General features: G+C 45.7%; 1 protein-coding gene across 1 annotated transcript in view; it reads right to left on the bottom strand.

Annotated features, from left to right (window-relative positions):
* LOC126534887 (epoxide hydrolase 4-like) overlaps positions 1–14,993 on the bottom strand; it is a 62,945-nt gene extending 47,952 nt beyond the window's left edge. Inside the window, exons 1-2 of the mRNA XM_055072886.2 lie at positions 14,412–14,993; positions 11,711–11,835 (exon numbers count right to left, since the gene is read on the bottom strand). Of these exons, the coding sequence (XP_054928861.2) occupies positions 11,711–11,835; positions 14,412–14,615 (329 nt within the window). The 5' untranslated portion in view covers positions 14,616–14,993. The remainder of the gene's footprint in view (positions 1–11,710; positions 11,836–14,411) is intronic.
* Positions 14,994–15,261: the final 268 nt, after the last annotated feature.

Below are 15,261 nucleotides of genomic sequence, written 5' to 3'. Positions count from 1 at the left end.
GCCTCGCGAAAAGGGGTTTGGTCATTCTGCCGATCCTTGAAAGCTTGCACTGGGCATAAAAGACAGCCTTTACATTATCGCGCTCGGCAATTTTTTTCAAATTAACCGACATGAGGTGTGTGCAAGGTATGGCGGCACCTTTTTGTTTTTCGCGAAGTGGCTCCTGGACGCGTCGGCGAGTTCTTCTTCAGGATTTTTTTTGCCACGGAAAATGGCACAACTTGCGGGTAGCCCGCCTCTATTAGTCGTTCAATCTTCTTAAGCAAACCCTCCGCAGCTTGGTGCGCGCAGCACATGAAAACGCTGCGTTTTACTAGCTTGACTAGATTGTCTAAGCAGGCTTCACTAGATTGTCTGTCGTCGTCTTGGCGCCTTTCGCATCAGATCAGTTTTATAATGCCGACACGTACTCTCGGAGGAACGAGGAAGAAAGATAGGAAGATTGGCAGGTTTGCCGGCGTAAATACAAGCGAACTACTCTGTGCTAGGGAAAGGGTATAAAGGAAACGAGAGGATACCGGGAAGCCGATATTGAAAAAGAAGGAAAATAATGTGTGCACATCAATGCAATGCTACGCACTCTAGCAACAACTCGCATTTCAAGAAACAGGGCAACGCAAGCGTGTTGAGCACAGCCTGAAAAAGGTTTTCTCCCCAACAAGGTGCAAGAAAGTGCAGTCGAGTTTGGTTTTGTAGCCACACTACAATGAGGGCCGTCACATAATGGTTGTCGGATCGTTATCTCGCAGCCTCTGAAATTTCTGGTTAACGTTGAGACAGGTTTCGTTAAATATCAATAATATAATGGCCTTAAACAACTACAGAAGAAAACAGCCTTAGCAGGGCCAAGGTGAATCAGTTTAGCGAATTGTCTAACGTTGAGTAGAATTTTGTTTCCTTCTAGGTACGACAATCGCCTACAGTTCCAAGAGCCATCAGGACCAGTAAGTCTGAACACACAGGAAGGACGTCGGATGTGTTTGGGTTGACGAAGCAATTATGACAATCTTAAACACGTACTTTATAAGACTTTTTTCTTATTGGTAATGTATACTTAAAGAACTGCAATTGCATCTCTCTGCGTTCACTCAAACACTGCTCCGCAAGACAATACTTTTCCTATGTAGCTTGGCTCCCAGAATAATTCTTCAATTAAAATACCCACATTTTCTTGCAGCACTTTCATTCTTTCTTTTTTTCATTATAGTTATGAATGGAGTCATGGACCTTATCATTAGCCGCGATAACTTCGCCGTTTAGTTTCCTCATTAGATAACCTATCTATAGAAAATGTGACCTTACACTAAGTCTGGGACGTATGTGTGATGTGTTCCTGATTTTGCACTTATCTGCTATCTTACGTAATTTTGTTTCTAAACATTTTTTGCAGAACAAGAAAAGAACAAACAGGAAGCCCAACTTTTGTTGGTCACAGCCACATAAGTTCGTGCGTGTTTATGCCTTATGCTTATTTCACGTTTTAAAAGGTTTAGGCGCGGACACTGCCTATCTATTTTAGTACGTCCTGCACAGTTTGTCTTTTACTTTTTGTTGTCAGAGCTCGGTATATATAAGTCCTCATTCTTTGTGAAGTACCTACACCGAAGCTATGCGACGCACTATGTTGTATTGTAAATAAATAATTCTCCTTTGAAAAGTATGTCTTATGTCTAAGTCTGCATGAACGTATCAGCATGAATGTATTGCATGCTTTCAGATTGCGTACACAGATGAAGAGTACATCCCGGTAAAGTATAGTTGAAATGGTAAGAGAAAAACTTATAATTTAATTATTCGTCCGTATTGGTGCAGTTGATATAACAAACATAATATACGGAGATGCACGAAACTATTGTGTACGATAACTAAATATCGTTCCAATCCTTCTCTACAATCACCGTCGGGAATGTAAAGAGAGCCACGCGGCGACCAAACAGCGTCCCACTCTAAGTGGGCCATAGTAGGTCTGCAGGCGGTCAACGTTGACAATGTCTCGTCCACAACGGCGCATGTCCGAAGACGGCTTAACGGGCTCGCTCACGTAGTTGACAGGAAATGTGCGTTCAACGACGCAGTAGGGACCTTCATACTTGGACATTAGTTTCGGCGAGAACCCAGTGCAGTGGAAGGGACCGAGAGTCACGCTCCGGGGAAGAACGTGGGCTCAGAAGTGATGTCACCGCGAACACTCTTCTGTAGCTCTTCGTCGTTTGCAGTAAAGGCTCGCGCGAGATCGCAACACTCGTCGGCCTGTCTGGCTGCGGCAGAAATAGGCACACACTCAGATGAATCGGGCTTGTACGCAAGGATTATGACAAATGTGTGCGATGGGTGCCTGTCATACAATAAGAAAAAGGGTTAAAAGCCAGTGGTGGTCTGGGTGGAGGTATTGTATACGTAGGTTGCGAATGGCAAAACGGCATCCCAATTGGAGCCGTCGGAGGCTACGTACATTGCGAGGATGTCGCCAAGCCTATGGTTAAAGCGTTCTGTGAGGCCATTGTTCTGCGGATGGTAAGCAGTTGTTGCGTGGTGCAATACGTGGCATTCTTTGAAGATGGCTTCGACGACTTCCGACAAGTGGCACGTCCGCGATCGCTCAGCAACTCCTGTGGTGGACCATGCCGCAGTATGAATCGGCGAAGCAGGAAGGAGGCAACATCGCGCGCTATATGCGCTAGGAGAGCGGCGGTTTCGGTGTATGGCGTGAGGTGGTCAACAGCCACAATGGTCCAGTGGTTACCAGCCCATGTCGAGGAAAGTCGCCCATACAAATTGATGCCGACGCGCCATAATGGCCGGGAAGGACAAGGTAATGGTTGGAAACCGGCTGTCGAGAGGCGCGGTGAAGATTTCCGCACTGACCATAGGGGCACCAGCGAACAAACTTCTGAACGTAGTCTGCATGAATGTACAGCATGCTCTCAGACTGCGTATACAGATGATTCCGCTAATGTATACTTCAGGTGGTAAGAGGAAAACTTATACTTTAATTACCTGTGTATATGGGCGCAGTTGATATAACAAATATAATATAGGCAGAGGCACTAAACGCTACCTAAATATCGTTTCAATCCTTCTCTACAATTACCGCCGGAAACGGAAAGGCCAAATCTTTGCACTACCTCCCAAGTTCGGGCGTATATCCATGACAATGACTTTGCACTTGCGCCAGAAATTCCTGACACATGCGTACTTGTAAAAATGAGGCCGTTCCTCGGCTGTTCTTGCGCAGGACCAGTCGTAGACCTCTTGCCTAGCAAATTGGATAGGTGCCTTACTTGTCTGCCGAAAGTTTGCTTGCAGTAAGAAAGTCAAAAATAGGCGCCCTCGCTGGTCAATTGTTTCTTGCATATTCAATATATCGTGCAACAGTGCACTTGCACTGTGGTCATCTTGATCATGGTTATGAGAGGGGACTTCCATTTTCTTGAAGACGGGATATGCTGCCGTGGAACCACGAAAGTCGCATGATCGCGAAACATCTGCGTCATGCTGAGGATAATTCATGGCAACCTTCAAAGCCCCGGTCAGCTTTCGACTTCAGAGAGTCATGTTTCCAGTAATAAAAGTTCAATATGATCAGTGCTCACCCGGACAGGACTGCTCTGTTGCTTAGATACAGTGTGCGACGTTCACCGGCTTATCGCGGGCAACTGTCATGTCGGTCCACATTGTGCACGGAAAATTTAGAAAGGGCCACGTGTGCAGCACAAGGTTCCGTATTAGAATGCGCAAAGTCTGTAACTGAACAAGTGACCAGGCCAACAAGGCGGCCATCACTCGTTTACTGGTCCTAAAATTGCCACACTTCTTCGTACTCAGCTATATAACTCTCTCTCTCTCTCTCGGTCACCACACACACACACACACACGTGTGTGTGTGTGTGCGACAGAGATAGTTGACGAGCCATCTCATCTTACACCGACATCTTTGTTTGTGTAGAGTGACAATTAGTTTACTCGGGGATGACTGCTAACACCATGAGTAATTCCTTGCGTTGTAAGCGAGCTCGGGTAAGAGCTCGTTGCTTCCGCAAGTCATCATATTATCGGAACAGAGAGTGTCCGCCACAGTGAATGGGGACTTTGCGAAAGGTTCTGAAATACACCACCGTCGATAGCCTTCGTTATGTGCTGTATTTTGGCAACTGTCATTGAAGCGTTCGCAGACTAGCAGAGGTCGGCGACGTCCTGGATATAGATTGTGAAGGTCTTGCAGGGATGTTGGGCCCGATCGCGTAAGTGTCGTTCTGCGCGCAACTTCCGGACGGCAGGGCGGATAACAACGGCCCAGAAAAAATGCCTTGAAAGCAGTCAAGGTCTAAAAGCCCATTTTGGGCTTTTTACACACACGTCTGCTATGTCTGAGAGGTAAAACATGACGTCATTGCACTGCGCGTCCTCATCAAATCAATTCTGCGTGCGCGCTTTCTCAAACCACGTTTAAAACCACGTCACGGTCGTCTTTGCCACTGAACATCCGGGGGTCTCTAGGGAAGCGCGACGGAGCAAAGGGCGACCAGCGGCGGCGGCATCTGCTGAGCCACATCATCTAGCATGCTCGACTGTTGCGTGCGGGATCGAAATTCCAGTGTGCTGGGCACTGTGGCGACCCTGGCCCCTCCAGCGCTTGAGAATAGGTTCACTGGACGCGGGCCGTGCATCGAAAATGTTCTGCAGCGAAGAGCACTGCCTCAGGTCGAACACTGTTTTTTGCACTGCATATCATATTACAGGCAGGTGAGGGCTGACGGGGGCAAGATAGCGGCAAGCACCTATTATGGCATGTAGGTCAGATAGTGTGCGATCTGTGATCGAGTGGACTGTTCAATGAAAAATAGCAAATGGTGGTGCTCAGGTGAAGTTCATGGTTGCAACATGAGTGAGGATGATCTCTTTTGTAGTGTTGTGGACGCCCAGCTGAGTTAGACGGTGGTTGCTGGCACTGAATGGGAGGCCCAAAGCAATGTTCGTTGGTTTGCGCGCGAGTCTGTCAAGGCGATTAGGGATTGGCGAACAGCTAAATAAGAGTGCTGGTAGCAATAGTGAGATAGCAGTGCGTTATCAAGATGAAGATGTTCAGATTCACGTAGGCCCCCAGCTGGCTGGTAAGGCGACACATTAGATCTAAGATTACTTTTCCTTGCTGAAGAATGAACAGGACCGCCGAAGAGGCTCCGCCATCGGCTTGGATGTAGAGGCCGAGGATTTTACGGATATTACTAGCGTAATGGGATGACGATGCAGCCGTAGGGCTAGGGAAGGGGGTTGCTATAGATGATGGTGTACAAGGAGAAGGGCAGATGTTTCATATGAGCATGAAAGCCGGATTGTTTTGGCGCCAGCCGAAGCGGCAGCAAGGGCGTCCTGTAGGCCGTCTTGTATATATCTCGGTGAACCTAGGTGAGACCAGATGGTTATGTCATTTGCATCGATAGTATAGCTGATGGAAGTTAATGGTTCGAGGGCACAGTAAATCACCCACACGGGGAGATGGAAGGGGAAAGGAGACAGAACTGACCGTTGGGATGTGCCACGTTGATGGTGTGAACATACGGATGATGTCGAAGCATTGGTGAATTGTAGGGAGTATGAGCGTCCGAGGAGAAATGAGCGAGCATAATTGCACAGTCGAGCGACACAGCATGTGCGAGCACGTTCCTGCCGCATTGCATCGTTTGTCATGTTGTGGAAGGCTTTTGAGAGGTCCAGAGCTAGTATAGCACGCAATTGCATGGTGCTGGGTCCAGAGAGATTGTACTGTAGGATTTGTAAAAACGCATCGTGTGTGGAGATGTGTTGAAGATAGCCAATGAGAATAGGAGGTACGTAGGGTGCTTCTCTTTAGAAACGGTGAAGGCGGGTAATTCCTAAGGATTCCACCAGTTTACCGATGCAGGTGGTCAGACAGATGGGTCGAAGGGATAGAACTGCGGATGGTTTCCCTGGTTTGGGAATGAAGATGATGTTGGCATGCTTCCATGCAGATGGAAGGTCCCCAGTAGTCACGGCGGTATTCAACGGAGAGTAGGAAATCGTAATTAGAGTCGGCAACAGTGCGAAGGTGATGATTGAATAATTTGTCTTGACCTATACAAGTATTGCTTTGGAGAGCTGAAACAGCTGCGCGGAGTTCATGAAGAGTGAAATGATCCGAAAGATTGCGATTGATTGAGGGGGCCTCTTGTAATCTGGGTAACTTGGTTTATCGTGTGGGGCAATGTAAGTGTGCCGCAGCTCTAGATAGAGAGCTTCCACGGTGTCGTAAGACTCTAGGATCTTGCGTAAAGTGTGCTGGCTGTTTGTGTGTGTGGCCGCAGGATTAAGAAGGGGGCAATGGAGATGGCATGCTAAGCCGAGATGCATGGTAGTGGCTAGATGTTCGCAAGTTTGAAGCGAGCACTCTCCCGTGTTCGGCAGTAGGTCGGTTATTTTGAGCACGTAGACGGTGGTTGCATTTGTTGCGGCGCCATCGTATCAGAAGGCCTCGTCGAGCATCGCAAATAGGCAGGAGTTGGTGATCAGGTGGTGCCTCCAACGCGCTTTCCTGAGCCTATGTCGTGTGATTGTGAACACATGTGCGCAGCATGTCAACCTATTCCTGCATTGTGGAGGCAGCCGGGACAGCGTGCCGCACTCGCATCACCTTAGACCAGTTTGTAATACAGTGGAATTTCGGCGGCGCTTGAATGCTGTGGTATGTAGCATGGTGATGAGAAGAGTGTGGTCACTTTTGAGTGTGTCGTGGGTGTTCCATGTAGCCGTCAAGGGACCCTTTTTAAAGATGAGACCCTGTGTTGCGTCCGCAGAATCAGCGTCATTAAGTAAAAAAAAAAAAGGAATGATCTCGAAAAGTTTTTAGAAGGTGAGTGCCTTTAGGGGTGTTATTCCGATAGCCCTTGGTTGTCCGCCGGGTTGTAAAATCATCTCCGATGACATGAAAAAAGAGGCGCGTAGGGCCTAGATGAAAAGCGGCATCTTGCGAAAGCACCACGAAATGCGTGTTTGCAAATAACTGTACATCTGGTGAACGCGTAGATGTACTTGTTGCGCCAATATAAATCTGAAATAGACTAACTTCAAATGCACTTCTGCACTTCATTAAAAGGTGGTTCAGGGGCCATTTAACAAGTGCGGCGTTCATTTTGAGGCATTAGTTGCTTCGGCTATGTACTACATACTACAATATCATCCCAAGTACATGTGACACTCGTGTGCCAAGGTTACCAATGAACATGGACACAGAAGGACAACTGTATGACGATGCTACAATTACGATAGAAAAACAAGGAAATATATAGATAGAAAGACGTACAACGACGAAGGCATGACGACAATGAGATGCCGATCAATTACAATGATGGTATAACTACTAGAACTTAGCAACGATATGAGGACATTGAGGTGGTGGTGACTGTATACGAAGGTTGCTTGACGATAACATTATTAGGATAATCACTTGAAGAAGCGGGAATGACGTTGATAGCACGATCAAGGCGGTATGACGAGGGATGCGTGATAACGTATCTCTAGCGATGACACAAACACGACGTTGGCATGACAGCCGTGGTACAATATCTATTGAATGATGATAGCATGGTCACGATAGAATGATGAAAAAGGTAAAACTTCGACCGATCGACAAACGTGGTATGATGGCGACAGCATGACGACATTCGGATGGCTATGATGAAAAGACAGCCTGACAATGAGGCGATGACGACAACAGTACGACGACGATGGCTTGAAGAGAGTCGGTTGTCGAAGTTACAATAATGATGATTGAAAGACTAGGATGGCATCTCGACAACGGTATGATTACAAATGCAAGACGACGACTGTATCGCGACGATGACATAACAAAGGCATGATGACAATGATATGACGAGGAGTATGTGATCGCAATGGCCTGACGAAAAATGTATCATGAAAGCGCTATAACGATGATGACGTGACGAAGATGGTAGGACGAGAGTCGGCTGACAAAGCTGCAATGACGTTGATTGCATGACCACAACGGCAATACGACGGCGGTCTCTCATTGGAGGCTTGATAGCCACTGCCTCACGGCATAAGCATGGCTGTAACATCACGATTGAATGACGAGAGTATTATTACAATGCAACGAAGGAGAAAGAGCGACGTCGATGAACAACAAACGCGGTATAATGACGACGGCATGGAGACAATGGGATGACATTACCGAAACGATTAATATGATAAAACCAGCGTGGACGATGACGGTGTGACGTCGATGGCGTGATGACGACGGCATGCGAGAGTCGGATGTCAACGCTGGAAGGACGACGAATACCACGACTGAATAACCACGACAGCATCACTATGGCATTGTGACGACGAATGTTTGACGAGAGTAGTACGACGACTGCGTGACGAAGACGGCATGACGAGTGTTAGATCATAAGTGTGGAATGACGGCAATGCAATGACCACCACGGCATTAGGATCGCGAGCCCATACAAAAAGTTTTGTATAAAACCTACTAAGTATTCTAATGTTACAATGTTACAACACATCTACTTCATTTTACCCTTGTATTATACCTGGTTTTTGAATTTCCTTTGTTTGTTTTCATGTTCTTGTTAAAAATTATTGGTCCCCCACATGGAGCTTGTGAGCTATTTGTAAATAAAAAATACAATAAATACAAGTTTTCTATTGCATGAGCCAGTGGCTCGGCGTAGAAGGCGTGACGACGCAGCAGGGCATGGTTAAGATTACAAAGCTGGAATGACGACAGTAGAAGGACCGCGACGGTATATCGATAAAGAGCACATATCTTGTGGCACAAGCACGCAGACAACTTGGAGCACTTGCTCGGATAAGAGGACGGACGGACGGACGGACGGACGGACGGACAGACAGACAGACAGACAGACAGACAGACAGACAGACAGACAGACAGACAGACAGACAGACAGACAGACAGACAGACAGAGATGGGAGGATAGACAGAAGCAAAACGGCTGAAGTAGGCAACTAATGATTTTTGCCATAAGGAAGCAGACCGTAATTGCAACCACCGCAATATTTTGCACCACTTACGGTTGTTAACGGGCACCACATGCACTCTGCACGAGAGGTTTTGCATTCCACCAGCAGCGTAATGTGGTCGTCAAGGCCTGGATTGAACCTTAGCTACGAGTATCTTTATTGATTGATTCGTGAGTTTTAAGGTCCTGAAGTCATACTGTCGCTATAGAAGACGCAATAGGGGATGGTACCACAAAAAATTTAACCACCTGGAGTGCTGTAACGCGCATCATAAGTTATGCTCACGAGCCTTTTCGCATTCTGCATCCATTGTATTAGGGCCAGCGTGGCCGTGATAAAACCGGGGACCTTAAGCTTGGCAGCAGGGCACCATTGCCACTCATGCATACCACGGCGGGTTACGAGTCTCTTAGCGGAATATATATTATGGGTATACTTAAACAAGATATTGTGCACACATAATGCACGTACTATTTCCATTTAGGATTAGTGTTTTTAATATGGCCCAGATTTTTTCTTTGTGCATTTATAGCGCTCAGGATATCCATTGGTGTAGCTGTGGGGTCCGTTATCTCTCATGTTCAGATGTTCCTATTGTCTGCTCTTAAACTATATACCCTTGGTCTCTGGTGACGTTAAGTATGGGCTCTTTTTAAATGCGCGAGCTTTTTTTAACTACTTACTAGAATGAGGGTGTTTCTCGCTCTACCAACGGAGAGGGTAACTTGCTGTATCGAGGACGTATTGCAGTAGCAGAAGTGGAGGCGGAAGTGCAGGAAGTAGACAGCGGTTGTAGCGAAATCGTGAAAAAGGAAGTCGCTCGTGCCATGGCATTTTCTACGATAACTACAAAAGGAAACTCTGCCGGTGTGATCATTCAGCTATCATGGATATGATGCTGCGTACATAAATGTGCCTGGTGTTCATGCTAGTGGATTTGTAGAAGAGTACACAAAAAGATGTAATATCCTGCTAGGTGGAAGTTTCTCTGGTAATAAATGCGTCAGTCATAGCGAGCAAGAACAGAGCTTTTCAATGCGAAACAGTGACGCAAGCGGATGATCAGAGTAACGCGACATGTCGTGTAGTGTGGTACCTCTCGTGTGGCAAGAGGTGCGACGTGAAGGGGATTGGGCTGCTGGTGCCTCGCGATAACCGGGAGGCAAAGCAGAGGTGAAATGTAGGTGTTTCGAGGAGCGCCGATGACGCGAGTTGAGAAAGGAGTAGATGATTCGATCATAGCGCAAGGGGTGGCGACGTGGGGATCGCGTGAGGGCCTCAGTATTAGATCGGGCATTTCGTATCGGGTAACGGTAAGAACCCGTTTTGTGGCAGGTGTATACCCTACAAATTCTTGTATTGGGGCCAGGAAACGATGAGAACCCTCTAGGAGCTAAGCTCTCAATTTACATAAACCTAATATTTTCGTTTAGTGTCTCTTTAGTATGCTTTGCATGTCTTCATTGGCCTCAACTTCAATGCAAACTACACTTTTAAATGGAGAAGGCAATAACACACTGCAAACTCACATAACCGCTATTGCTTGCAGCGGTTCCACCTGTCGACGTGGCCAAATGGAAACGTTCAAAGCATTTCATCCGGCTGGCTTGCAAATAAATTCTTAAGGGCGTTCGTGCCGCTTGTCGACGCATTTATCCGCGGCATAATGGTTAAGAACTTGGCTTGTTTTTCTGGAGGTGCTGCGTCCGGATCCGGCAGCTAGACGATCTCATTAATGCTTATTTAATGATTGACAACGCACTAATTGTTCAAAATAATCAGGTTGCGAAGTCACGAAGCCCTCTAAAGCCAGAAGCAGAAAGTTTAGGCAAATTCGTGTTGTAAGCGTCATTTTGAAGCCGCCTGAACCACCCTGTTTGCGGCTCCCGTAGGCACTAGCTCCACAGTTCCATCTGGCAATTATTGTATGAAACGCTATGGCTCGCGCCACACAGGTCGGTGCCATGACATCACCTCGACCAAGTGCATAAGGACATGCACATGGTCGGCGCCGGATTGCTTTACGTGGGGTACGAACACTTCACCGACAACGCGTGTACTGTGCGTGTATATGACGTGGGCCATATCACGTCTAAAGTAATTTGAATCAATACTGGCACGTCCTGAAGTGAACGGAGCACTAGTCGCGGACTAATGTGTCCGATGATTAACAAATTAACTGTAATTTCGTGTTGGAATGAAGATAGGCAGCAGGGCCACGCAGGAAGGGAATAGTTCTTTTTAAATAATCTACAATACTTCGTAGATCATCATTAGATTCATGTCACCATATTTAAAGGTGATGTCATGGAGTTGCGAAAATGCTTTTCGTAGGAATAAGTTTAAAAAGGACTATATCGATAGCAGTTCATCCCTACATTCAATGTTTTGCAACGATTAAAAAATAACGGAAAATGCAGGAGTGTAAGTGAAACAAAATAAAGATATTGAGCAGCTTTGGCAGGTACATGTTCTTATAGACAAGTGCATGGTCCGGCTCAATATGCCGACTGTGGAAATCCACTGACGATCTCAATCCTATAAGTAAAAAAAAACACATGGCCGCTATTTATTTTTTGCAGAACGCGTTCCAAGTGCTGAATTTTCCGTCTTTAGAGGCATTTTTGCAGTGTAGGTAAGCCTCTTCATTATACTTAGGCAGACGAGCGAATGATACTACCGTGGCGCTCACCAGAAATCCTTCTTCAAATCCAGGATCTGGTACTTCCACGAGAACCAGAAATCCGGGAAACCATGTAAGAGCAGGACCAGAGGCTTTTCTTGATTTCCAGCTGAGACATAGTGCAACGTGGCATCCTGTAGTGATAAAAGAAAAAAAAAGCTGTCAACATATCATTAGCTGTGTTTATAGCAAACACTTTATATATTTATTTATGCAACAGGCACTGCCGTTTATATAAATGAGCTCATCATTCCGCAAGGCAGAAAAAAAAAATATTTAATGGTGCATTTTATAGCTAAACTTGCATTCTGCACAAGGTTTTCTGTTAGTATTTTTGATACATTCGTAATCTTGAGTAAAATCGTTGGTTTTAAGTATAGCTCTATCAGAAGTAGACAGGGATTTGACATACATAAAACATTATTGCACACTCGTTGATTACTTATTCGCTGGCAGCCAAGCGCAACTCTAATTTGAAGAATCTAACGGGCCAGCTCCTTTTATGGTGTTTATATTCGTCTTCTTAAAGAATGATTTTTCTTTCATGACCAGCTTAGCGCCGGTGGCACCAAAAATTGAGTTTTTCTTATATCAACCAGAGTACATTGGCTAATCACTGTCAATTACTGTACGCGACTTTAATGAAGCGGTGCACACCACACCATTTCGTTCTTTTTGCCAGCTTATCTTTATAGTCATAGCCCTGCAACAAGGTTTTTCTTTGTCATTCACGCGCTGTGGCCCTTGTGCGAAATATATGTGTCTCTCCTGTCTATTAGCATCGTCCCAGCTTGATATATATTTCCGAATTGGCGTAGCTTTAAGTGCCGTCCACTCGGTGTTATAGTAAGCTGTAGTTTAATTAGACGAAGTGGCCAATTTGGTATTTAAAAAAATCTACTCTGCAGGAATGCGCTTATAATTAGGATTATCGTCAAACATACAATGACTTCTTTATTCGCCAGCTTTACTCGGACGTCTGTGCACGAGAATAGTATTCATAAAGCTGATAATGCGCGATCGTAGCTCCTATCCCAAGCCCACTCTGTGCAGAACTGAAGTTACTTATAGCAGTTAATGCTGTTCCACTTTCTCATGAAATAAGTCAGCGTTGAAGAACCGAGAGAACGGTAAATCATCTGCTACTTAAGCTATCCAACATCATAAAAACGGGAAACACAAAGGCGGAATGACGACAATAGAATGAAGGCGACAGCATCTCGACCCAGAGCACATATCTTGTGGTCCAAGAAGATAGACAACTTGACATATAAGACACATGACATATATGCTACCAAAGGCGGTAGATTAATAGCTATGGCGTTGCGATGCTGAGCTGGAGACCACAGGTAGGATCCCATTCATGGTGGTAGCATATCGATAGGGACAAAGTTCAATAAATCTCGTCTATTTAGATTTAGGTGCACGTTAGACAATCCCACGTAGTCAAGATAATCAAGAGTTGCCCACAACGGCACGTCCCGTAAGCAAATCACAAGGGTGGCATGCAAAATTCTGGATATTTTTTTACTTTACATACAAGAACACACTCCAAGTTGGCGGAATTCGTTGGGCAATGCACTTCCCGCGATGTAAGAGTTAAGAAAGGAAAAATAAGACATCCACCCAAAAGCAGGTATGTGCTACAAAGGAAACCCATACCGGTTCTTCAAAAGAAAAGCTTCGTAGTAGGAGAAAAATTTGTCCCACTACGGGACTCGAACCGGGAACCACCGCCTTTCTGGGGCAGGGGCTCTCCCATCTAAGCTAACCAGGCGGCTAGCGGATGACAGGCGAAGTGGAATTTATCAACAACTCACAAACAAAGGCAAGAGTTTGACGTACTAGTTCTGCGGAAACCCGCAAGGTGGGGAGAAGTAATTAATAAAGGCAAAATTAGAGATGCACCCAAACGCAGCTAAGTGCTTTCAAAGCAAAAATATACAGGTTCTTGAAAGAAAAGCTTCACAGCACCCGGATGATTTTTTCTTCGACTGCGAAGCTTTTCTTTCGAGGAACCCACATCGGCTTTCTGTGTAGCACTTAGCTGAGTTTGGGTGGATGTATCATTTTCCCATTAATAATTACTTCTCTCCACCTTACGGGTTTCCGCACAACTATTACCTCAATATGTAAGAGGATTCTGTACCACTAGTGATACCATCAGATACATCAATCAGAATAGTGGGCATGTGTGTGCTGTTTGTAAGTTGACCATGACCCAAGCAGTTATGCCAACTACGCTATGTTGCGCCTAACAGACTTCACGTATGAAAAAAATTACTAAAGATAATTTTGACCTAATAATCGTCCAGACGATGTATTTGAAATAAGCAGGCAAGTAGCACTATCCACAGTAATATTTTATGCCGACAAAAAATTGGGGATTGCATTTATAACAGCAGCAATACGCTTTTTTCAAATTCCCGTAAAGGTTGGGATTCTAGGCCCGCTCATTATTTGCGCCTACAGTTTCGGCAAAATATTCGTTAACGGCCTACGAAGAAAGGAAAAAAAAAAACTTTTGTATCTCCTTACAACGCACAATCGCCATTCATCATCTGCCGCTAACCTGTAGGTAATGGGAAGCATATCCTTTCCCTTCTGTGCAGACAATGTACAGATAATGAGCAGCGAAGGCGGGACTTATTTAGAGCGATGGAAAATCTACGTATTTTTCATGCGGAGCCACAAATAAATGCTGGCTCACCTCAAATGTGATGAAGTCGTGACCACCGAATGCCGGATCTCGGAGGCATTCTGGTTCTTGGCGTTCTCTAGGATTCAGAGCGGCTCTTCCTTTCAGCAGAATCAGGAGACCAATCTGAATGAGCAGTATAGCGGAGCGGACAGCACCAATAGTCAACAGGAGCACTGTACTCAGCGAGCGGCGCAATGCAGCGAGCAGGGCCATACTTTATATGGAGTCTCGCTGCCAGTGGCCAGTTGGTGTACACGTTGTGCTCGAGAAGAGGAGTGGAAGCAATCTGAGCCTCCCTACTGACGCACCTTCAGCCTTTGTGCGCAACGTGTGCAACGTGCTTGGCTTCAGAAGGCGGTATTCACTACACGCTGCTTGTAGTGTACCTCGATAATGTTTTGTATAAACCAGCAAGCTAGGAACTGTCATAGCATTGCACTCATGATTTACACCAGATGACTGCCGTCCCGCTGAATACCTCCGAATTCCCGCCGTTCCGAAAAATTCGACGTCAGTGATTTGCCGCCATCGCTTTCCCAGTTGAAGGTGACGCGGATGGCGTGGCTTTGCGGATCTGAGGGAACATCGGCCGGCGTCCTGCAGATCAAGTGCGGAAAAAAAGAGAAAGGTTTTGCTGAATAAAACAAATGTATTTAACGTGTTATATCTGGACTATAAAAAGAAGGAAGATTTTAACATCGGCTGCTAACATAGTTCATGATTTCAGCACTGAATGTTTGCTGACACAGTATCAAGCTACATCAGAGAAATTCTGGTGCAAGAATACTTGTTGATTTCATTGCGGTATTTTTGCTTCTATCTATTCAAGGATGTGCTTTGCAACGAACGGTAGTAACAT

This window comes from Dermacentor andersoni, chromosome 7, assembly GCF_023375885.2.
Source record: "Dermacentor andersoni chromosome 7, qqDerAnde1_hic_scaffold, whole genome shotgun sequence".
Taxonomy (NCBI): Eukaryota; Metazoa; Arthropoda; class Arachnida; order Ixodida; family Ixodidae; genus Dermacentor; species Dermacentor andersoni.
The sequence above is the reverse complement of the archived record's forward strand: the minus strand, read 5'-3'. Positions and strand labels throughout refer to the sequence as shown.